At 34.2% G+C, this 25,560-nt stretch overlaps 4 protein-coding genes across 4 annotated transcripts; 2 read left to right on the top strand and 2 right to left on the bottom strand.

Moving 5' to 3' along the window:
• The first annotated feature begins 944 nt into the window (after nt 1-944).
• LOC126661941 (uncharacterized) lies at nt 945-3,876 on the top strand. The gene is made up of 4 exons (XM_050355822.1): nt 945-1,127; nt 1,298-1,482; nt 1,708-3,330; nt 3,460-3,876. Exons 2-4 carry the CDS (start codon nt 1,300-1,302, stop codon nt 3,874-3,876), a joined length of 2,223 nt encoding a protein of 740 aa, XP_050211779.1. The 5' UTR covers nt 945-1,127; nt 1,298-1,299.
• Nucleotides 3,877-4,607: 731 nt separating this feature from the next.
• On the bottom strand, nt 4,608-6,503 carry LOC126661940 (uncharacterized). The gene is made up of 6 exons (XM_056104166.1): nt 6,320-6,503; nt 6,143-6,238; nt 5,707-5,833; nt 5,504-5,621; nt 4,901-5,421; nt 4,608-4,812 (listed from the first exon to the last, which is right to left on the bottom strand). Exons 3-6 carry the CDS (start codon nt 5,790-5,792, stop codon nt 4,608-4,610), a joined length of 930 nt encoding a protein of 309 aa, XP_055960141.1. The 5' UTR covers nt 5,793-5,833; nt 6,143-6,238; nt 6,320-6,503.
• A 154-nt stretch (nt 6,504-6,657) lies between these two features.
• On the bottom strand, nt 6,658-8,587 carry LOC126662176 (uncharacterized). Its single transcript, XM_050356072.2, has 5 exons — nt 8,455-8,587; nt 8,235-8,330; nt 8,071-8,163; nt 6,986-7,804; nt 6,658-6,907 (listed from the first exon to the last, which is right to left on the bottom strand). The coding sequence occupies exons 4-5, from the start codon at nt 7,802-7,804 to the stop codon at nt 6,833-6,835; spliced, it is 894 nt and encodes a 297-aa protein (XP_050212029.2). The 5' UTR covers nt 8,071-8,163; nt 8,235-8,330; nt 8,455-8,587; the 3' UTR covers nt 6,658-6,832.
• Nucleotides 8,588-10,496: 1,909 nt separating this feature from the next.
• On the top strand, nt 10,497-19,879 carry LOC126662175 (protein RNA-directed DNA methylation 3). The gene is made up of 19 exons (XM_050356071.2): nt 10,497-10,812; nt 11,624-11,859; nt 11,974-12,129; nt 12,281-12,439; nt 12,530-12,613; nt 13,902-13,969; nt 14,053-14,388; nt 14,481-14,529; nt 14,667-14,822; nt 14,912-15,055; nt 15,152-15,254; nt 15,337-15,486; nt 15,557-15,611; nt 15,724-15,788; nt 15,908-15,977; nt 16,803-16,839; nt 16,937-16,997; nt 17,088-18,338; nt 18,596-19,879. Exons 1-19 carry the CDS (start codon nt 10,620-10,622, stop codon nt 19,681-19,683), a joined length of 4,461 nt encoding a protein of 1,486 aa, XP_050212028.1. The 5' UTR covers nt 10,497-10,619; the 3' UTR covers nt 19,684-19,879.
• Nucleotides 19,880-25,560: the final 5,681 nt, after the last annotated feature.

Below are 25,560 nucleotides of genomic sequence, written 5' to 3'. Positions count from 1 at the left end.
TAAATCAAAATATATTATTTACGATTTTATTAAAATTAAACTAAATTTAAATTTAAATTAAATTTAAAATAAAATAAAATGAATGCGAACTAAATATAAATTTAAAACAAAGTTAATGCAAAATTTAAAAAAAAATATAAAAAATGAAATTTAAAGTATGCTAAAATATTTAATTAATATATAAAAAATTATGATGAATATGTTTTTAAAATAAAATATTAAATTAAAATCAAATTCATGTATATTATTTGAATAATTTAATTTCAGTATCCATACATTTTCAAATATGAAAATCTAAAATAAAATTTATTCAATTCTAAGGCACATGAACAAGTATTGATGTAAACATATTAGAAAAAGTAGCACAGATAGCATGAGATAATAGATGGCACACCGAACCACTATCATGCAACGTCCCACATGCAATTCAAACCCCATAACTGAATTTGCTGAATTAAGGAAGTTCCACTTTTAGAGTCAGCGTTATTCTTGCTGAGTAACCAAAAGTGACAGTGCTATCTACGGTGTTTTTGTTTGAAGGGTTATAATTGTCTTATTTTAATATAAAATCAGCTTGTTTTGGGGTATAAGGGAATTGTGAAAACTTTTCTATTTAATTGGGAGATTTCTGTCAAAAAGAAAAAGCTGAGGTAAAAACATTAAAGATGAACACTTTTGAGGGATTTATGAAAATTACCCTTTTTTTAAGGCGTTAAGCCTTATTTGAATAAAAGACCATTTTTTCTAGGGCTTTTTACAGAAACATGTATCTTTTGTAGAAATATAACTTTTATACGGACCATAGTTTTCAATATGAAAACTACCGTCAGCGCTGAAAATTATAACTTTTATACGGATGTCATATATAAGCTGACCAAGTCAAACCCTCATAAATCAAATAATTTTCTCTCTCATCACAATTAGATTTTCTCTCCTCGCTCTCAGCTCATCTCTCTCAGCTCCTCTCCCTCAACTTTTATCTCTCTCAATTCGTGTTCTTCTACACTGAAATATCAAATTAATCTTCAGATCGGCGTTTTTCTCTCTCAGATAAGATCTTACAGCCAACTGTTATTCATCTTCATCAACAGTTTGAAAAATCGAGAAAATATAGATCTCCATAAGCAGTAAGACTCAAATTTATACTTTCTTCTTGTAGATTTTGATATTAATGTATTTGTAATGTTGATTAAATATATAAACATACGTAATAATTGAAATTCTAAAACAAAATCTTAAACTACATTATAAACTGAAACAATGTTGATTTTTTATTTGAATGTTGACTTTCAATCAGGAATGGATACAATTGCAACTTTTATTCAGTATAATGGCTATTGGAATGATAAACTCCAGTATACAGATTTTTCTATTAAGGGACTTCTTATTCCAAAAGATTCTAGTATGAATAATCTTGAACAATTATTGGCAAACCAGCTACAAGTGAATTTAGAAGAAGAAAATCTGAAAATCAAGTATCAGGTAAAGTAAATTTATTAATTCTTTCAATACAAACTTATTAAAATTTGTGTTGATAAAATCATGTAAGAATATAATTGCTATTATTATGTTTACATATTGTTAATATTATGTTAATGATGTATTAATGTTATATAATTTTTCAAATATGTAGTGTTTTATTGTTGACTTCATGTTGACAACATGTTGATCTATATTTAAACTTTGTTTATTTTAAAATTTATACAGGTTAAACCAGATTATCCACCGCTAATAATACAAGATAATGATGCTTTGGTATTCTACTTCCAGATGAAAAGCAAACAATCAGATCCAACACAGTTTCCACTTTGCATTGAAATTGAAAAAAAAATGAGAGATATATCATTATACGTTTCATCATCGAGATCAACACAACAAAACATCAACAGAAATGCAGAAGTTTGTCAACAGCAAGACAACTCAACAAATATTGATAATTCAGAGTCGGTTTCAAACATGTTTCAATATGCAACAAATGTCGGAAATTTATTAAATGAAGATCAAGAAGTCGAGAGCCCGTACGTAGAGAATATGATCATTGATGAAGTAAAGGCGATAGAAATTGAAGAAGGGCAGAAATACAAAGACAAGCGCACGTTGAAGACTATATTAAGCATTTATGCAATCAACAATCATTTCCAATTCAGATCTTACAAGTCGTGCAAGATTGAATATATAGCAATCTGCAATGAACCAGAGTGTGAATGGAAACTGAGATCTTCGAGAAATAAAAGATCAAATGTCTTTATCGTGCGAAAATTCAACAAGGTGCACAGCTGCAAAGTGGGAGAGAGAATGGCTGATAAAAGACAAGCCACGTCAGATTTAATTGGAAATTTTGTAAAAGATAAGTATGCAAACTTCAAAACTGTTTATACGCCGGCCGATATTATTAGAGACATGAAGAAAGAGTATGGAATCGAACTGACATACCAAAAAGCATGGCGGTCAAAAGAAAAGGGATTAGAGCTTACAAGGGGTAATCCAGCTGAATCATACCGATTACTGCCTTCTTATCTACATGCGCTCAAATCAACAAATCCAGGTTCTGTAGCTGAATTGGAAACAAAAGAAGAGAGATTCCTTTATGTTTTCATATCGTTGAATGCATCAATTCAGGGTTGGGGGTTTTGCAAACCAGTAATTGTTGTTGACGGTACGTTCCTAAAGGCAGCTTACGGAGGAACGCTTCTAACGGCAGCAACTCAAGATGCTGCAAATAAAATTTTTCCTCTAGCATTTTGTGTCGTAGATTCAGAAAATGATGCTTCGTGGGAATGGTTTTTCAACAAAGTTAGAGAAACATTTGGTCTGAGAGAGGGAATGTGCATCATTTCAGATCGACACGACAGTATTAAAAAAGCAATTGAAAAAGTATACCCGGAAGCACATCATGGAATCTGTACTTACCATCTTTTTAACAATGTCAAAGCAAGATATAGACGAGCAAAAGGTGAAATCAGAGAGCACTTTTTTGGGGCAGCAAAAGCATATACGCTTGAGCAGTTTGGGAAACACATGGAAGAACTTGACAAATTTGACCCAAAGATAAGGGAGTACCTAAATGACGTTGGTTTCGAAAAATGGACAACACTTTATTCCACCAACAACAGGTATTCAACAATGACTTCAAACATTGCTGAGTCATTAAATGCAACAAACATAGCTGCAAGAGAACTTCCTATAACGACCATGCTTGAGTTTCTACGTTCCCTTGTGCAAAAATGGACTCATGCAAACAGAATTTGTGCAAGATCATTAAAGACAGATATGTCAAAAGTAGCTGAAGATATATTGAATGAAAACTACATTCGATCTCTGCATCTAACGGTATTTCTAAAAATTAAAATTTGTTAATAAGTTGTTGATTTGATGTTAATATGTTGTTGACTTGTTGTTAATATATTGTTGATCTATCAAATCATGTGTTGATTTTTTAACTGAATTCTTTGTTATCAGGTCAGCCCAGCAAATGACAATATATATACTGTGACTAAAACAAAAACACCCTTCTCGGTTAATTTGGAAACAGGAACATGTTGCTGCAGAAGGTTTCAAACAGATAGAATTCCTTGCGCACATGCAGTTGCTGTTATAAGGAAATACAACAAGGATCCTTTGCTCTATTGTTCCAAATACTACATGAAGGAAACGTACGTCAACACGTACAACCACACAGTATATCCTATGACAAATAAATCAACATGGAATACGCCGCAAGAAATAAAAGATATAATCGTGCTGCCTCCTGAATCAAGAACCAAATCCGGCAGACCAAAAAAGAAGCGCATATTGGGAGGACATGAAAAAAAGTCAAAAAATAAATGCGAAGCTTGCAAGAAGACGGGACACAATAAAAAAACATGCAGAAGATGATTATGATTCAGGAAAGATTTATTTGTATTAAATAAAAATACTTTGAATTCATTTCATATATTTCATAAAACAATATGACTTTTGCTGAAATTTTACATTTAATGTTGACCTTCTGTTACTATTATGTTAATTTCATGTTGATAATTAGTATTTTCAAATGGAAAAATTTGTCAAATCATAAAATTACCATTTTATGGATGGTTCATATATTGTATAAAAAACCATATCATAAACTACCACATTTATGGATGGTTCACATATTGTTCATAAACTAAAATATCATAAACTAACATATTTATGTTGACCTTGTGTTACTATTATGTTAATCTCATGTTGATAATTAGTAAGATTAATAAATAATAGTAGTAAAGTATTGTGCTTAAATATTCAAATAGAATGAAAAAACACACTGGTCTTTTTTAAAAGCTATGTTAAAATGCTGTTGATTATGTGTTAATTTAGTGTTAATAAACTAACATTAACATTTTGATAAAAATGTTAATAGGGGGATAAAATAATATAATTTAATTCAATTTGTTAATGAGCAAAAATAGTAAAAAAAGATACATCAATCAGCTAAATATATAATAAAAACTTAAAATATAACCAAGTAATAACATCAACATTTTGAAAACAACAAAAAAAAAACAGCGTATGATTCAAATTCAGAATAACATAACAAAAATGACAAAATACTAAAAATAAAAACAGAACCAACAACCTATATTTTTCTATGCCTTCAAATCTTTTCGAGGTCCCACTTCTTCTTCACCATCACTTACAAGATTCACACTTTGCTTCCACCTCCCATACTTAATCAAGCTTTGAACAAGCCTATTACGGTACGTTTCCATTTCCATTAATGAAAATGTAGAAGGAATTCTCTTAGAACTTATGAAATGCTCCGCAAATAAACAGACAAACGCACCACAATCGCTGCATAATAAAATGAAACAAGTTAAAAATACGGAAAAAAATCAACATAAAAACAAATAATGTAGAAACAAAAAACAAAAGAACTGACCTGTCACTTTGAACTGGCATATAGGGAACATTTTCATATGAAAATGACTCGTATCTGCTGTCCAAACTTGAAGTAAGAGCAAATGAACTAGAACTAGTCCTCGTTGAATAAAAGTCCATGTTCTTCAGAAATTTGGGAAGATAATGGATGTAAGCTTGCATATAATTGTGAACAATGGCATCCATCGTCGGACTCTTCATCGAATTGTAAACATAAACCTTACAATCTTCAAAGTTAACACGCGCGAGAATCCAATGATTTGGATCTGTAACAATGATAGGAATGAGAAGATCATCGATTTCAGTCCATGGCTTTGAGTATCCACACCCTTGACCCACGTAATATTCAAGAATCGTATTACTGGCGTTAATTTCAATAGACTTCGAACTGGTAGCAAGAAAAGATCGATATTCTGCCTCCAAAACCTGACCAAAACTAGAGTCTGCAGCTGTAAAATTTGGCTTCCGGATATTCAACAATACACTCTTCTTTCTCAAATAGTGGAAGACAGTATCAACATGCTGTCACAGAAAAAACAATCAACAAAGTTTAAAATTAGAATAAAAAAATTAATGCATAAAAACAAAACAAAATTAAACTTACAGATGTAGAGAGTTCACAGCCCACGAAATTTAATGTATGCAGCCATTTCTTCTTCGCTTGAAGTTCGCCAGCAAACTTAAAAGGAGGATCAATTACACCATATCTACCGGTAAAAATTCTAATAAACAAAAAAATAATCAACAGTAAATTAATTGACATGTAAAAAAACAAATTAATTAAAAAAGGTAATACAATTAAATTACCGAAGCTTCTTATTAAATCCTTGTTCAACCCAATTGAAGATTTCACAATCTTTATAAGCATCTAGCAAGCTATACTCATTATCCATACAAGGGCACGGATAATCTTCAAATGAAGCTACATTCACAACTGTAAAAAAATCAACACATTATCAAAAACTATATGTGCAGAAATATCTCAATTGACTATAAGACAAATCAATAACACGTAGGATATATGTTGACATGTTGTTAACATTGTGTTAATATTCAGTTGATATAAAAGCATAAAATTTAAAACAAATATTAACAACATGTTAACTACTTGTTGATAAAGAAATATGAGAAAACATTACCAGGTTGAGAAGCTGCTTGACTTGATAACAATGCCTATATAAAAAACAAAATATAAATATCCAAACTGAAAAATACAACTACAATTACAATACAAGAAACTCACATCAGCCTCACGAGTACTATATATAGAAACAAGTTGCTCGTCAAGTCTAGCCAATTCAGAATCAGTAAAAACGACATCTGAATCCTCCATTGATATCTTCATATAAAACAAAAAACAAATAAGAAACAAGTAACAGTATTATTATAAACTGGTAATAAAATATCAAAATATACATACCTGATTATCAACAAACGCAGATTTATCAGACACTTCTTGCTTTTCTTTATCACCATTATCTTTACCATCAACTCTATGCGGAAAGACTTCATTATCGTCCTTTCGACGCTCTTTATCACTCTCATGCTAAAGTTGAGATATAAAATAAACACCATATTCACAATATTAAAAATAAATTAAAACAATATATAAAATGAATTAAAAATATACCGCAACATCAGCTGATTTCTCAAAAAAATGGTTCATCTTTATCACAAAACTGTTAAGAGCAGCACCAACTTCTGAAATGTCCTTTTTCAAATCAACATGATAATCTTCCATTTGCTTCTTAACATGATTCTGCTCAGATTTTATACTCATAATTTGCTTCTCAAGGTAACAAACCTTCTCAAAAACAGTGTTAAGATTATGTTGATTTCCTGTTGATTGACTAGGATTTACAGCATTTGAGTCAATTAAATCATCAGCTACAGCATCAACACTTTGTCTTCTATCAGAAGCAGCTTGCTTCTTCTATATTCCAAAAAACTCATCCAACATTAAGCTATTCCTTTCATCAGTGGTAGGTATAATCCTTGTATACTCCAGCTGCATTTAAAAAACAGTTAAAACACATTTAAAAAAAATGGAAACAACAAAGATAACATTATAATTAATATAAATTACCTTGGACCCTAAACTGAAAAACTCAGTGTCCAACACACTCAAATTCACAGATTTGCCAACACTCCAGTTCAAGCATCTTGGAATATAGCTGCCAAGCTTCGTAGAAATAACACCATCTGAAGTCGGGAAGCACTCATAAAACAGATATTGCAGGACAATAGGAAAGCCAACCACTCTGTAATAACCATATTCTTGTTTTTGGCAAATATGTTTGCTCTTAAAGGACCTAAGAGTGACAGCAAAAACTTCTTTACCCCACAGGTATGAGTTATAGTCCCCGGAATCAATAATGTCTAAATGGTGCCGCTCCACCAAAGTAACATCAACAGCAGACAGAAAATATATTTCTAACACATACAAAAAAGCAATTTTAACAGCATCTTCGTCCGACTCCCATCGCTTAGACAAAAAGCACTCTGTAACGGACTGTCTGTTCAACTTGGATACGCCAACAAAATACTTCTCGACCAAAGAATTAGTCTTATCAACATCAACAATCTTCTGAATTTCCCCAACACAATTCAGACCAGTTAGCACATCAAATTCCTCTATGCTGAATCTAATTCTTAAATTGTTAACACCAATCCAAAGTTCGTCTCGTTGCGGATGATTAAGCTGTCTTGACAGCAGAGAGTGTATCACTTGACCATGCAAACTAAAAGCAGGCAAATCCAAAACAAAACCAAAAGAAGTCTCCTTAAACAGTTTAAGTTGCTCCTCAGACAAATTCCTTTTCAAATTATCCACAACTTTCTGCTTCATACAGTGATCAACCCTTGTAGAAGAATATTCAGTATGATTCCATCGGGGAGACCACATCTATTAAGAAACATAGCAAATACAATAAGATAGTATATAAACAAAAACAATGTGCAACAACTAAACATAATGTCAATATACATAATTTTTTTTAAAAAATGGCAAGTTAAAAACTCAGACACAATATTTACATTTGAAAAAATAATATATCAACATAACATTAACAACAACTCAACATCATATTAACAAACCGAAATATTCAAAAACAAAAATATACAAAATAGTTAAAAAAAATGAAAAAAAATAAAGAATTAACAAAAGAAAACCTGACTGGGATCACCAATAACTACTTCAGATTTAGGTGACTGAAGAGAAGCTTTTTTCTTAACAGCAGAAGAAGGAGACTTATTCTTCACAGGCTGTAACAAATACAAGAATGTAAACATAAAATAAACATTATATTTAAAAATAATTTAACATTTCAAATTACCTTATTGCACTCATCAGCTTGTTCTTCTTTAGTATCAACAATTTCAGAAGAAGTTTTTTTATTCAAAACACCAGAACTTGATCTTCTATTCACAGCCTAGGAAATCAACATAAAAGTAACATTTACTTAACAGAATGTAAACATTAAATATCAAAATAAAAAAGATGTTTAACACAACTGTAAAGCAAGAAAAATTAAAAAAATAATATTAATAACTTACCTTCACTGACTTATTAACAGAAACATCTTCAGATTCAGACTTTTGAAGAGGAATTCGTTTTTTCAAAATAGAAGTTGGAATAGTGATTTTTTTCTGAACAACAGGTTGCTGCAAAAGAAAAATAAAGATTTCAAAAAACAATTAAGACATATATGTACAACAAATAATAAAAACAACATAAAAAAATAAAAACAAAAACAGTTTAATACCTTATCAACATTGTCTACATTGTCAGCAGCACTATCCAAATCAGTAGATTCAAAAGAAACTTTTCTTTTAACACCAGTCTTTTTCTTCATAGTTTTCTCAGGAGAGTTAGGTTTAACAGCATGGCTTGGACTGTTAGTAGTTTCAGAAGAAACTTGATTCACTGCTTTTTTCACGGTATACGATGCCTTTAATTTCGCAAGTTCGACAGCAATCGAATCAGTACCAACACTCGGACTACTCTTAACACGCTTAGAAGAACGGACAGGCTGCTTCGCCAACTTTGGAACAGCAGTTGCAACTTCAGTTTCAACAGTTTCTGACTTTATAAGGTTTGAATCAACCACAGCATCTCTCTTTCTTCAACGCTCAAAAGCACGAACGACTTTAGGTTTATTTCCTTTAGGCACTAAATCCTCCTTTTCAGATACATCCTTAACATTTTCCACTGAACTACGCTGCTCTATTGCATCAGCTACATTCATTTCTCCAACACCAGATGTAGCTTTTTCCAACACTTCACCTTGACTCTTTAAAACGGAATCAACTAATTCAGAATCAATTGTAACAGACGGTTCATTCTAAATAGATTCAGAATCTTCATTCCTCAGAACACCAGCAATAAAAGTTTCTTGCGACATTGTTTCATCCACATTTTTATCCACAGATTGCGAATCAGAATCCATGGCAACAGACGGTAGTCCTCTCGACGGTCTATGACCAACTGACTTTCTCCGCATTATAAATACATGAAGTTAACAAACTAAATAACAAACAACAACAATTCAAAAAAATATACATAACAAAACAATACTTAAAATTAAAAATCAAATGACTATAATTATAATTAAAACACTAACAAATTAACAAAATAAATAGCCAGATTAAAAATCAACATGCAGTAAACATAAACTAATTCTAAATTTAAAAAAGTAACAAATTAACAAATACATATTCAAATTAAAAATTGATTGGGAAATTAAAACCTAAATCAATTAAAACCTAACAATCATAACATATAAACATAAGCAAAAAAAAATTAAAAAAAAAGCAAATAAATCAAAGTAAAAGCAACATAAAATCACAAAATAACAGTTAAAACCTAACAATCAATAACATAAGAAGATCAAACTAAACTAAACCTAAATCAGTTAAAACTTAAATTAATTAAATTCTAATAATGATAAAATGTAAACATAAAGCGAAAAAAATAAAAAAAAAACTGAAATAGAACAAATTAAAAGCAACATGCAACAACAAAATAACAATTAAAACCTCAAAAATCATTAACATAAACAAAATCAAGCAAATAGATAAGAAAGAACTAAGATCAAAGACAATAAAATCGAAATGCAATTACCGGTTATTACAGTAGCAAAATTAATTGAAAAAATGAAACTCACAAGTATTTAACAACGGAGGAGCAACAGTTGAGCGAGAAAGAAGCAATAAAGATGGAAATGAAGTAATGAAGATCGTGCGCGACTGTAAAATCGTGTGGAGAAGAAGAAAAGAAACCGCTATTTTCAGAGGAAAAAGAAAAAGAAACCGCCAATTCAGAGCTAAGAGAAGGAATTCCGTAAAAAAGATAAGAATTTAAAATTCTAGGTCAACAAAGTAATAAAACCCGGTATGAAAAGTAAAGAAATTGTTTGGCCCGTATAAAAGATATTGGGCTGGAAAAACCCGTAAAACATATAAAAAGCCCTTTTTTCTAAATAGAACGGGCCGGAAAGCTATGTACCGAGCCCATATCCAATTCCTTTCAGACATACCCAGCAGAAGGTCAAAAAGGTAAATTAACAAAAGCTGTACGTATACTCCCGATCATCACACAGTGCCACCAGTCACTCTTTTCATCTTCACGCCAAACACTCTTCCAACTCCCTCTCTCTCTCTGTCTATGTAACACATTTTTCAAACTCAACAGACACATTCCCCGCGTTCTCTCCGGCGAAATGTCAACCAAAGGTAAGGCGGTCGCTGTCTCCGGCGATGGCGGAAAACGGAAGGGAAGCGGTGGAGCTGACGATGACGACTCCGCCAGTCGGAAGAAAAGGAATCGCGAAATCCTTCAGTTCTTCGAAGATACAGCTGATGTTGACGATGAGTATGATAATGATAGCGATTTTGACGATTTTGACGATGACGGTAATAATCTTAGATATTAAAAATTGATTTTAATTTTGATTTCGTTTTGAGTTTAATTTGTTTCTAGGGTTTTGTGGTTTGGTGAAATGTTTGATTTTAGTTTTTGTTTTTGTAGCTCTGATTTTATAATTGAAACGCTAGGGTTGGTAATTCGTTTGTGGTATATCAGTTTTGTTTTGTTTGCATGTATGTTTAATTGTTAATAATGCAGTCGTGTTAAGTATTATAAGCTTTGTTTTAGGTATTTCAAGTTTTTATATTGGAAATGTGGTTCATTGAAGGTCTAAAAAGACTCCTATAGTTTAGTGTTTTTGATCATTTACGGCGATTAATTGTAGTTTGGTGATGGTTTGTCTTATGCATGTTATTTTCTTTTCTTTTCTGTGTTAAGTGCTAATCAGTTTGTTGAGAACTTGAGAGTTTACGAGATATGTTATCTTGTACATAGTTTCATTAAAAGATTTTTGTTGAGAGTTGAACAATGTCAGCTTCTCTTGATTTGTTACAAGTTATTTCAAAGTATTTTTTTTTAAAATTGCTTAAGTAAATTCATTTCCTAGACAAGATCTATAACAATCGAAAGTGGCCTTTGCTTCCAGAGCATGCTTAGTTCACATTGTTATTCTTTTCTGCGAAAGGATTTCCATGAACTTTCTGACTAGGATCGGCCATACATACTTGTTTAAAATGGCTGTATGTTATTCTTAATAATCTAGCTTATTTGTTGAATAAGTTTTCTGTACCATTTTTTTTTATTTCTTAATAAATCTAAAACTTACTTTTGCTGAAAATGAACTTTCAATTTGTGAAGATTTTAACGTTGAGCTACAATTCAAAAAAGAACCTCCAAAAACACCAAATATTCCAGTTATTCCCAAGGAGGAGGTGATGTATGAAGAAGAATTTGATAAGATGATGGAGGAACGCTACAAAAATGGTTCTACCTTTGTTAGGTATGCTGAAGATGGTTTTGAGGCTAAAATAGTTGAAAGAGATTCTGTTCTTCCATCTGTTAGGGATCCAACTATTTGGAAGGTCAAATGCATGGTAGGGTCTTCATTAGAGTCTATGCTGCTCTTTGAATTTGTATTGCTGTCTCAAATCCTTTCTTTTGGCTGACTTCTCTCATCATCTTGTTCTCTCAAAATGTCTGGGATGTAGGTTGGACGTGAGAGGCATTCAGCTTTCTGCCTTATGCAGAAGTTTATTGACTTGAAAGCTCTAGGTACCAAGCTACAAATAATTTCAGCATTTTCTGTTGACCATGTGAAGGGTTTTATTTTTATTGAAGCTGACAAGAAACTTGATATTAATGAGGTACTTTCTATGACCCAATAGCTGAATGGTTTTATCATCAAATTATTGGCTGTAATTTTTTGTTTTGCTGCTAAGGTATCATTTTTAAATTTTAATTGTTGCCGTCCGTCTGTGAACGTGTTTTCTTTCATGTGATGTTTTACCATTTCAGGCTTGTAAGGGAATTTGTAGCATATATCCTTCCAGAGTGGCACCAATTCCAAGAAATGAAGTTTCTCATGTGCTCTATGTTAGAAGTAAATCTAATGTAGTTAGTGAGGGAATGTGGGTCACTGTCAAGAATGGAAAATACAAGGGGGATCTTGCACAGGTATGTTGTAGCACTTGGTTGGCCATGTTGTGACTTGTGATATAGTAACTCTTAACACTCAGGTTACTCAGCATTAATTTATTTGTGTAGATTGTTGCGGTTAATGATGTACGGAAAAAAGCAACAGTGAAGCTTATTCCTAGAATTGATCTTCAAGCATTGGCACTAAAAATTGTAAGATTACTTTACTGTCAGAAAAAATATTGCTGATCTTAATTTGTGCATGAAAATTGGTAGTTCCATTTATGTATGGGGTATTTAATTCTAAAGCGGCAAAATGTGATTTGACATAAAATAGCATTTTTTTGTTCTATAAAGCATTTTAGCTTGTTATATGTGTCATTAATATCAGTCAAAATCCTGTGATGTAATATACACAAATCCCCAGCTAAATGTTGAACAAAGTGTGCTAAAAAAATAAAACTCTGTCGAGCTTTTCTTTTCTATTGTATGTAACATCAAATATGGGATGTAACTATGTAATTCATTGCAAATTGAACCTTTTGTACATCAGATTAACACTATCTGTACAGGGTCTTTTAATTGGATTCTGGGGCCAAGTTTGTTTTTATATCCCATCTTGATGTCATGAAGGTTGTTGCTCTCTGAAAGCATGTACAGATTGTGTAAGGAAAGCCTATTAATCAATTGAGTATATCTGCCATGTTTGCTGATCAGTTTAACAGCCAATGAGCCAAACAAGAATATGGGATTTACTAGGGGCATGGTGATATCTTGATTTGCTACTTGCTAGGGCTACTTTGTGAGGAAGGAAAGAAAATCTGTTGCTGACTCTCAAGTTGATGGGATTATGTTTTTGACGACTTTACTTAGGCTATCTTGAATATGTGATTTGTTTCTTAAGATTCTCTTAAAACTTTTGGGAATGTCAGGGCTGATATATCTTGAAATTAAGGAACCAAATATTGAAAATAAGGTTCAAAGAAGCTATTAGCTTATTAGAAGTTACTAGATGGAGATTTTAGAATCTGTAGTTGGGTGTTCTAATAGTTATTAACGTAATTTATTTATGAAGATTAGCCCCAATGCTGAATCTTACACCCCTTAGCTGAGTTAGCCCCAATGCTGAATCTTACACCCCTTAGCTGAGTTGTGCGTTTTAAGATGTTAGTTTTATCTTGTGTGCAAGTTACTATACTGTAATTTGTATCAAGGTGTTGTAATTTTTACTTTTTACTTGATTTATCGAATAATGATTGGTGTGACGCCACAGTTTTCGGCATACCCACTATCCAGAAAGAAAAACCATATATCCATCTCAAGTTAGTGTATCCTTTTTGAATATAATCCTTAATTATATCTTTATGGCATATAGCATGGGCAATTACTAATTCTCTTGTAAGATTGTTATACTTCCGTCTGATGTCAATGGCAGATATTTCCTTTAATGTTTGATTCACAAACACTCTTCTCCTTGTATCGTCTAATTTGCTTTTTACAGGGTGGGGGAGTTTCTATGAAAAATGTTGCTACACCTGCTCCAAGATTGATCAGCTCAAGTGAACTCGAGTAATATGTCACATTTCTAAGATTCACAAAGTATTCTTTTTATGCTACAAATCTGATATACCACGTGTATTCATCCTGTGCAGGGAGTTCCGGCCCCTTGTGCAATTTAGGCGTGATCGTGATACTGGGTTGCATGTTGAGGTTCTTGATAATCTGATTCTCAAGGATGGATATTTGCTTAAAAAAGTGTCTCTAGATTCATTAAACTGTTGGGGCGTTGTTCCATCAGAAGAGGAGCTGTTGAAGTTCCAGCCTTCTGAGAATTTTGAGTCTGACAACACAGAGTGGCTTAAACAGCTTTATGGTTCACCGAAGAAAAAACGGGTAATTGGAAATGATAAAGGTGGTGAGAAAGGGGAGAGCTCATCAGGGTCAGGCATGCAAAATGGCTTTGAACTGTATGATCTTGTGTGTTTTGGGTAAGTTCTTCACCATTGGCAATTCTGTATCATGTGGTTTCTTTAATAGCCTCACTTGTACTAAATACTAGCGTTATTATTGTCTGTTGCAGCCGCAAAGATTTTGGTCTTGTTGTAAACATAGAAAAGGATGACTATAAGGTACAGTGCCTTCTATGCCTGATTTGCAGCTACACTGTTGGCTACTGTGTTGTTAGTTGGCATATATTAGGGACTGGTGTTACTCTGAACTAACTGTTAATTATTTATATGCTATACTTTTTTCTTTGATTCTTTAGATTCTAAAAGATGGACCAGAAGCACCAGTTGTGGTTAATGTTGCACGGACCTCATTGAAACGTGCACCATCTGATATAAGATTTATCGCTTTGGACCACCACAAAAACACATTAGCAATTAATGATACTGTCAAGGTGGTGGAAGGGTTATTAAAGGTCCGGAATTGGATGCACATTTATTCTTGTGAAAATGTGATGGTTTGCCTTGCATGGACTTTTCTCACAATTTTTGTTTTTCTTTTCAGGATAGGCAGGGAGTCATTAAGCAAATTTATAGAGGAATCGTTTTTATGCATGATGAGAATGAGAATGAAAATGGTGGTTATATTTGTTCCAAAGGTCAACTATGTGAGAAAGTCAAGCTTTCATTTGATATATCAAGTGAAAAGGTCATAACATTTGAGAAATTTTATCTTTTCCTTCTACAAATTGCCCTTTTCGAATACTGGCTTAACTGTCCTGAATGATGAATTTTGGCTCTTCAGGGTGGCGATTCAGGTGCCTTCACTTTTGAAGATTTTCCGTCATCTCCGAAATCTACCCTGTCACCTGAAAGACCATGGCAAACGAAGGACGATAATCAGGAATGTATGTGTTCAACATAGTGATTATGTGTTCAGCTTGAGTTCTATTGTGGATTTGTTCACTGATTTTACTATTTCAATTATAGTTAACCGAGGGGAGAAGGATGGGATGTATACCATTGGTCAAACATTGAGAATTCGGATAGGACCTTTGAAAGGGTACCTTTGCCGTGTTTTGGCTATACGTTTTTCTGATATTACTGTGAAGCTCGATTCTAAGCAGAAAGTTCTTACAGGTTAGTTTAGTAATGCTTATTTTTGGTTGTCAGATGTTGATTTATCAAGTTTGAAAAACATTTTCTACAGTGAAAAGTGAGCACCTCTGTGAGGTTCGTGGGAAAAGCTCTGCTATGGCTGTGAGGTAGTATATTTTGAATTGCAAATGCTTCGTATGAAATGTTTGACTCTGACATGTATGATAAACTTAATTTTTTGCAACTTGCTGAGATTTTGTCTTTTTGTTCCTATAAAAGTGACAATCCAGGGTCCAGTTCTTTCAAGCCATTTGATATAGCTGGAAATGAAGGCACCTTAGCAGGTTGAACTTCTATTATGAAATCATATGTACTATTTTTCTATTTCCAAGTTTGTCACTGGCTCACAAAGTCAGAGATGTCTCTGTCTCTCATTTTTCTTTCCATATTTTGTTATTGGAAGGTTGGTCGGATGGAGCAGGAACATCAGCTGATGGTGATAAGTGGAACACTGGAGGTGCCGCCCCAGAGAGGTAAACCTCTTTTAACATATTGATCTTGCAATGTCTTGCAACCTTTGCTTCTTTATTATAGTCTAATCACCATTATGATTTTATGGCTGAATGAGACAGCACAAAGAAATTCTGGAAATTATACTACTCCCTTGTTAAAGATTGGCTTATTTGACTTACACATTAAGAAAAATAGTTTATTTAGTTAAATATATACTAACTAGCTATAATACCCTTATTCAATAATTAATGCATTCATCTTTCCAATGTATTTTTATTAAATGGTAATTCAAAATGCCCCAAAAAATACAAAGAAAATTATTTTTAATATGGAAAGTATCAAAAATTGTTGTTATCAGAGCCACACACAATTCAATATAGTTAACTAAAGCTAGTTTAATTGAGGATATTTTAGATATTTTATAGTTAACCTGCCAATTTTTAAAAATGGAAACCAGCCTATCTCTTGTGGTCATACTTGTAAATATTGATTGTTTACTTAATTTTCCAAGCTGCAAAGTCAGTTTTTCTTATTAGGCTCTCTTTTGCATGGGAGCTTCACTTTGTGATTTTTGGTACTGGATGGATATTCTTATGGAATTTGTTGAATTATAGCCCAGCTGCACTAATCACGGTCAGGAAATATATGGAATAAGTGGTTGTGTATTCTGTGACTTTGTTGTTAATGATCTGAAGCTTATGCATATTATTTTTATTGGTGCTCTCATATAATTGCAACTTTTTAATGACTTCTTAAGTATCTGCTGCTTGTCCATGTTGTGTGTTCTTTTCCTCCATGTAATGCAATTTTATCTCTAATCTCATATGGGTGAAAACTTCTTGCAGTAATTCTTGGGCCAGCTTCCCTTCATCAGGCTTAAAGGTTGCCCTGGATTTTTCTTATAACATATTAATTTATGATTACACCTGCCACCACCATCTTAGTAATTCCAGTGTTTTCTGGTTATTGATTGTTGCAGCTTCAATCTGAATCAAATGCCGCGGATGCATCAGGTTTTGCTGGTAGTGATGTTCAAGAAGGTAAGCGTTATTTCCACTTGCTGATAGGTGAACATACTCTTTAGCGACATTATATTCATGTTTACCTATTCTAATATTGGGATGCATCAGATGCCTGGGCCAAGAAGGCAACCTCGAACCAGAATTCGTCTTGGGGGGCAGCTGCAGCCAGTGACAAACGTGCTGACAATAATGATCAAGCTGATGCTGCGGGGAAAAGTGAGGATTGCTGGAACAAAACACCTGCTAATATAGGGTCTAGCTGTGGTGCATCCGATGGCTGGGGGAAAGCAATTTCATCTACTGCAGATCCAGCTGGTTCTTCTAAAGATTCTGGAGACGGATGGGATCAAGCAAAAAACGTTTCTGGAAGTTCTGCATTTGGTGGTGCTGCTTGGGACAAAGGGAAAAAGACTGCTGAGAATTCAACTAGCAGTTGGGGAGATATAGCTTCTGGTAAAAAACAGGAAGTCTCTTGGGCCAGTAAAGATGTAGAATCAGGGTCCTGGGGTAAGAGTACAAGTTCCAATACTAGTGAGGAAAACTTGAACAAGGGTAACGCATGGAATGAACAGAAATCTCATAACAAAGGGGACACTTGGGGAAATGTTGCAGAAGCTCAAAAGCCAACTGAGAATTGGGGCAACGCAGGTGGCAGCCTGGATCAGCCAGAATCAAAAGGTGCCAATGAGGCAAATTGGAGTAACCAGAAAAGTCAGAGTCAAGATGCAGCTGGTTGGATGAAAAGTGGATCACAAAGCCAAAATCAGACGGATAGTTGGAATAAAGAAAAGACATCTGCAGATGGGGGATCCTCTTGGGGTAAACAAGGAGAACCTAAGACCTTCAAGGCTGATGGTGACTCTTCTTGGAATAAGAAAGAGGAATCCGGTATGGAAAAACAAGATGGAGGTTCTTCTTGGGGCAAACAAGATGGTGGTTCCTCTTGGGGCAAAAAGGATGGAGGTTCCTCTTGGGGAGGGTCTTCCCATAAAGAAGACAAAAACCAAGATTTCGGTGGTTGGAACAAGTCAGATGGTGGACGTGGGTCAGGTGGGACGAGGGGAAGAGGAGGTGGTCGAGGTAGAGATCAATCTGACTGGGGTGCTCCTAAAGATTCTAATACATCTAGCTGGGCTAATAAAACTAGTAGTGAGGATGATAAACAGCCTTCTGGTTGGGGTAGTAATCCCGACTCTTCTGGGAAGAAGTCCAGCTGGAATCAGAAATTTGATGGAACTGCAAAGGAAACTGAGCCCAATAATCAAGGGGTTGGTTGGGGTAGTGGGAAAGCTTTGGATGGAGGGTCAGCAAAGGAATGGGGTTCAAGTGGAAGCTGGAAAAATGGATCAAATGATGCAGGTAGAGAAAGCGACTGGATTTTAATTGGTGCAACTGATTTTATATACAGCATAAAAATAGTGAAGTGTAGAGTTCTTTTTGAAAATCTTAATATAACAATCCATATGGTAAATGTTGTATAAGTGTATAACAAAACAGTATAATTGGTTTAGCATAGGGTACAACTAATATGTGTAGAAATTACATATGCAACTTGTCTATTTTATTTAGCTATTGAGGTAAAGGATACTAAGATGATGACTGCTTATATAATGCAGGTAAAAATCATGATTCTGAGGGTGGCAAAGTGGGCAACTGGAACTCTGGATCTGGAGATGCAGGCTCTTCTTGGGGCAAGAAAAGTAATTGGAATTCTGGAGATGCGGGTGGAAATGCAAGTTCTTCATGGGGCAAAAAAAGCAATCTGAACTTAGAATCCAGTGATGCAAACCAAAGTTCTGACTGGGGTAAGAGCAGTACCTGGAACTCTGGTTCTGGTGATGCAGGGCAAGATTCTTCTGGTTGGGGCAAAAAAAGCAGTTGGAACCAGGGTTCTTTTGCTGCCAAAGGTGATGACCAAAGTGAGGTTTCTGGTGATAGAGGCAGTGGCGGGAATTGGAGGGGCGGTGGTGGAGGTAGAGGTGGTTTCGACAGAGGGGGCTTTAGAGGTAGAGGAGATAGAGGTGGTAGAAATGGTTCAGACAGGGGAGGCTATGGAGGTAGAGGCAGATCTGACAGAGGAGGATTTGGAGGTAGAGGTTGGTCAGACAGAGGAGGTTTTGGAGGCAGAGGTAGATCTGGAAGAGGAGGGAGTGGTGGTGATTGGAATAACAATGATTCTGGTGGCTCTGACTGGAAGAACGGAGGCAATTATAATAATAATGGAGGATGGAAAAGTAGCAGCGGAGGCAGTTGGAACAAAGATGGTGATGATAAGGGCCAATCTCAGAGTTGGAGTTCCGGAAATGGTGGAACTAGCAATCAGTCTGGCGGTTGGAGCAGCCAGGGCTCAGGCTGGAATCAATCAGGAAAAGCTAAAGAAGGTGAAGCTGGTGGTTGGGGTGGAAATAATTCAGGCTCGAACCAATTAGGAAAGGCTACAGATAGTGAAGTTGGCGGTGGCTGGAAGAAAGAAGAGGCTCCTAGCTCTCAGGGCGGTGGCTCAGGTAGCCAAGGGGGTTGGGGCAATGCAGGTACAACCAGCACTCAACCTAACACTTGGAATCAATCTAGTGGAGGCCAGTCATCTGGTTGGAGTGAACCAAAAGAGGCGAAAGAAGGAGCTAATGGTAGTGGGCAGGCAGGTAGTTCTTGGGGTAAAACACCCACAAGCGGAGGCGAAGGAAGCAGCAAAGGAGGTTGGTAATAATTTAAATCTTTAAACTAGTCGTGTTAGGTTATTTGGCAGCTGTCTGTATATATGGGTTTCTTACTCTTCTTTTGCACTATTTATCTTGCAATCCGTGCCTAACCCGCCCTTCCCTGTGGCTTTTTGGACCCTGCTACTCTTCTGCAATTGGGCATTTGAAGAAAATATGTTTTGCTTTGCGTTATTATTGATATATGATGCCTTTTGAATGTTCAAAATTTGCATTTTGCTCATCTGAGAGTCTGTCCTATGCAATAGCTAACAAAATGCAAAAAAGGTTCTAAAATAAATGTTTATAATTCTGCATTCGGAATTTTGTTTTAGGTAGCTGCTGTGGATCTTGCATTTATGTGTTAATTTTTCATGATTAGAATTAGGAAAACATATTACCATCGTCTGAGGTGCCTGGTGTCGATAAATTTCGTGAAGTTTTATTAATTTTTTAGGTGTTAGTAGATAATCGAAATCTGTCATGAGAAAACAGTGAGTTCTTACAATTCAGGAGAAAACGTGAATTTTAATTTACTTCAAGATGATAGTAGTTTGATCTTTAGAAGACCATATATTTCTAGTTCGTCCTAAGTTTGTATACGTGAGGCATAAGGAAGCTCTCTGCTTAGTCCCTATGTATATTATATAATTAATCTGCATTTATATATATTGATTCATCATTAGTTATATACTTCTCGCAAATAATAAGGTTTTAAAGATAGCCACAATTGTCCAAGTTTAATTTATGGATATAATAAGTACCACTTGCAGACATCAATGTAGAAATGTTTAATTGATCGATTCTGAAGGGTACTCATCTCATGAATATTTTGAGTTCTTTAAACAAATACAGGAACAGTACAGATATTTATAAAATTAGAGTCTGATAGTATTATAGTATCAATCGTAATTTTTAAAAAATATCAGTTATAACTAGTATCAAAAAAAGAAAAAGAAAAAATGCAGCGTCTTCTTAAAGTTTGAAAGCAGAGAAACACGCATGTTATTTTTTTTTTTAAGGAACAGCTATGTTTTTTATTCATCTTTTGCAAAAGATGCTTTATAATTTTTTTTAGGGAAGATGAGTTTGTATTTAAATTAGCACTATGTTTTTACAATTCTTTTGTACTTCTATAATATAGGGTGCAATTTATACAAATTAATTGGACCCTTAAAAATCAAGAGTTGTAGTTTTTTTTTTAAATCAAATATAGAACTTAATTTGGAATCCTTTAAAATTTAAAAGTCTTATAAGTTCATAAAGTTATTTTTTTATCACCATCAATAAGTACTAAATCTATCTATACTATATATTAAAGCACGGATTGGGGGGGGGAGAGTCAAATTTACTGAATAATCCTTTTCAGTTTACTACTAAATAAAGGTTTTATAATTATTAACTAATTAGTTATTTAATTAATCACTATTGTAATTAAAGTCCTAATTAAAATAGGTAGCTAAATTATCTCCAATTTAATTTTTAGTATGTAAAAAATAACTAAATTGTCTCCAAATTAGTAAGAATACCTATCTTTTAGTTTGATTGAACTACAAAATTAAAATACTGTATTTGGTCAATATATTATTATTTAAATTTCTATCTTATATTTTTAAAGATATTATTAATAAAATTAAGTTAATTATTTAATTATGGTTATTATAAAATCAAAAGAAGAATAAATTCAGTATAGAAAAAAATTTAATAACCGAATATATTATATTTACTTTTACTATTAATTATTATTTAAAAATTGATATAATTATACTCCCTCCGTCCCGTAAAAATAGAAAAAGTAGCTCTTTCACAAGAATTAAGAAAGTAGTTAATTATAGGTAATTTGTGATAATTTTCCTAAATTGTCCTTTTAATTTCTTGAAGTAAATTATAATAAATTAGTGATTCACACAACCCAAAACCACTATATAAATATTACCCAATAGAATTTTAGATGCATAAAAAGCAAACATTGAAACTTTAAATCAATTAATGTTAATATAAGGGTATTTTAATAATTTTATAGTTAACTAACACTACTTTTTCTATCTTTGTGGGACAAAAAAAGTGGCTACTTTTTCTATATTTACGGGACGGAAGGAGTAATATATTTACTAATATGTTCATTGAGTAGTTACGTTACGAGCCACGTACATAGCACGTAATGCGAAACTAGTATCTCAAAAATTTACTATCACGGTGAAAGCTAAATCTCGATACAGGATAATTCAATTGAATTTTGAGTTTGAAAGATTAAGCTTGTTTACTTTTAAGTCTTTTTTTTTTCTTCTTATGAATTCTCAAGTGATTGATTGAATATAAGTTTATTTTTAATTGAGAAAATTACATGAAATCCTCCAAAATTTTAAAATTTTATGTTAGTGATTTAACTTTTTTTCTTGCAAAAATTTCTCAATTTTAAAACATCTAGAGATTAAATACAAAAATGAAGTATAAGAACTTACAAAAAAAATGTGTAAAGTACAGGGACCTCTATATGAATTAAGCCTAAATTTTAATTATATTATTTTCGTTTAGACGGTATCAGATTTTGAATTCTGACTCGGAATTATCAGCCCCTTAAACCAAGGGCTGAACCACCTTAAATATGAGATACGCTTTAATTCAGACTGCCATGTGAAGTTTTTGAAAAAAAATAAAATTAAAAGAAAACTTCAAGGGGAAAAGAAAGAATTTATAGTAATGTTAAGACTTCACTTGATTCATTTTAGAACAAAGGATCATTTTCCCCCGAATTTGGCATAAAGTATCAAAAACGTCCAAATTAGCAAAACAGAATCATTTTTACCCTGAACTTGTAAAAAATGGTACAAAACCCCCCCTCACCACTCTTACCCAAGAGAGTGAGATACACTCTCCGGTTTTGATGGTGGTTTCGGTTTTCTAAGATGGTTTTTGATAAAAAAAAGTGTAAAATAGTCCTTATTATTTTTAAACATTTTAAATTAATACCTAATAATTAAAAAAAACAAAAATTAATCCCTTTAATTTAAAACTTTATATCACAACTTAACCCACAAATTTCATTATATACAACAAATTAACCCTCAAATTAATATTTTTAACAAAAATAAATTAATTTTTTTTAAAAAAAAACAGACCCGGGGTCTGTTCTTCTTCCTCAAGAACAGACCCCATGGATCTGTTCTTGAGGAAGAACAGATCCATGTCTGTTCTTGAGGAAGAACAGATCCATGTCTGTTCTTGGAAGAACAGACCTGGATCTGTTTTTCCAAGAACAGACCCTGGGTCTGTTTTGAAGAACAGACGCGGCGGTCTGTTCTTCGAAGAACAGACGGGGGTCTGTTCTTCGAAGAACAGACGGGGGTCTGTTCTTCGATGAACAGACGGGGGTCTGTTCTTCAAAGAACAGACTCCGGCGGTCTGTTCTTCGAAGAACCGACTCCGGTGGTATGTTCTTCAAAGAACAGGGTCTGTTCTTCGAAAAATAGACGGGGGTCTGTTCTTCAAAGAACAGACTCCGGCGGTCTGTTCTTTGAAGAACCGACCGCGTCTGTTCTTTGAAGAACAGACTCCGGTGGTATGTTCTTCAAAGAACAGACGCCAGAGCTGCTGCTCCGGTCTGTTCTTCCTCGCCGAAAATTTAAAAAAAAATGATTTTTTTTTCTAAAAAAGGTTCAAAAAGGCCCCTGGATTAATTAGGAGTTAATTATGATTAATGTATTTTGAAATCTCACTCTCCAATTTAGTGCCACATCAGTATTAGGGGGGGTTTTGAGCCGGTTTTGATAAGTTCGGGGTAGAAGTGATCCGGTTTTGCTAATTTGAACGTTTTTGATATTTTGCGCCAAGTTCGGGGGGGGGGGGGGGAGGGGGGGTTGGTAAAATGATCCTTTGTTCATTCATTTTATAATAATTTTGAAAAGTTAACTTTTTATAATTCTTGAGAAATTAATTTCCTATAAAATTTAATATACGTTATTTGTTTTAATTTTATTTTTCAAAAAATACAAATTTAATTTTAATATTCTTATATTTTAAATTAAAAGACACAAATATCATTTTATATATCTTTACCCTGTTAGACAAATAAATATTGTTTCTTTATATAAAATCTATAAATTATTTAATTATCGTTTATTGAATCTTCTTGCTTTTTACATGATGGATACCGAATCCTACGGTAGTTACAATGCAGGCGAGTCACAGGAGATCCACTCTCAGGTGATACCGGACTCCTAATAAAGACCAGAATATATGAGGAACGCGGCCGAATCCCTTGAGATCCGCCGACAAAACAATGAAAACCGAATCCCTTATCATCCGCCCAAAGCGCGTTAATCCGGAATTCGGGTAGATCGCCATATCTAGAAGTATCATCCCATTTGGACACAATCTCCAACATGGAAAGATAAGCTCTATCTTAGGAAGACGAGACTATTTAGGAAGACGTTCCTAAATAGGACTCATGTCTGAATAAGGTAGATTACGACAAATCAGGGTGAATCTCGACAATGTAGCTCGATCCCTACAAAGTAGGATTCACTTACCTATTACGACTCTACAAGATATGCATTCATCTACTATAAAAGGAGCATGAGGTATGCCTAGAATCACAATTACATTTATATACTCAAAACGCTGCTCAAAGCTCTAAACTGACTTTAGCATAAGAGAGTTAATCGGACAATCACCGTCCGGTTAGCTTCTACCCTGTTTTGCAGGTCTCATTCACCGGTCAGAAGGCAGACTCCATCAATTGGCGCCGTCTGTGGGAAAAGCTTAACTCAACTTCAATTCCAAGGAGCTTTTCTGAACTCAAAACAAATTTCATTGAAGAAGATGACTTCTGAAGGAGTGAACCTGAAAGACAAACAACCAATGAATCAAAAAGGCACGCCGGAAATAATCAACGTTACTGAAGATGGGCTCCATAACTCCGGGGAAAAAGTGACACCGGAGGGCCCTCTTTTTCAACACCTCAATATCAAACTAATCCGATGAGAGAAAGCAACCCAATTGCTTTCTACCTGAGCGCTGATGAACAACCAACGCCAGGCATGGCAGCACAAGATTTATACAGTGAGATGCTGAAAAAGGTACTAGAATCTGTCCAAGCAAATCTGGATAGATTGGCTAGTGAAGCAAAAAGAACGAATGATAGGCACGAAGAAACTATGAAAATCCTAAGGATAATTTCAGCCCGACAACACCAAGAAGAAGAGGGAGAACAGAAAACACAAATCCAAGCCACCAAGAGCCAAGGGGAGAAAATAACAGAAGCATGGAACCCCGAAACGGAGGAAATGAGGAAAGAGACGAGACCAGAAACCGACGGGAAAATGGAAACAGGAGTAACGAAGAAAGCTCAGGCAATCAAGATAATGGAAAAGACAAATCCAACGAGTAATCCCCTGAAACACCCAGAAATGAGCAAAATCAAGACGATGCCCGAAGCGGATTAAACTCAAAAAGAGAAGATCGAAGGGAGAAGGAGAAAGAAGATGGCCCACCAAAAAGCAAGCGACAAGACAAAGATGCGGGGAAAGAGCAGCCAAAGAAAAAACACCAAGAAGGGGAGGGCGAGTCCTCAGAATCGCCCCAAAAGAGCAAAGCCACATACGTAGTTGTGGAAGATTTGGAAGAGAAGATCGCCAAAGCCCTCAAAAAGCTGAAGTCGGAGGAGCTGGATATAGACGATCTGTCACGACCCAATTTCATGAATCGTGACCGGCGCTAGGGTATGGGTATGGTTGTATCAAAACCCGTAGCAAGCCTTGCGGAAATCAATTAACCATTTAAACCTGCAGAAAACTGCTCGGGGGCAACCGAGACTCCAACCTAGGTCTAGCACTTTATATTACAGTTCTAATATAAATAATTTAAGTATCTGAAATGTTCAACAG

The sequence above is a fragment of the Mercurialis annua genome, linkage group LG8 (assembly GCF_937616625.2).
Source record: "Mercurialis annua linkage group LG8, ddMerAnnu1.2, whole genome shotgun sequence".
NCBI lineage: Eukaryota > Viridiplantae > Streptophyta > Magnoliopsida > Malpighiales > Euphorbiaceae > Mercurialis > Mercurialis annua.
The sequence above is the reverse complement of the archived record's forward strand: the minus strand, read 5'-3'. Positions and strand labels throughout refer to the sequence as shown.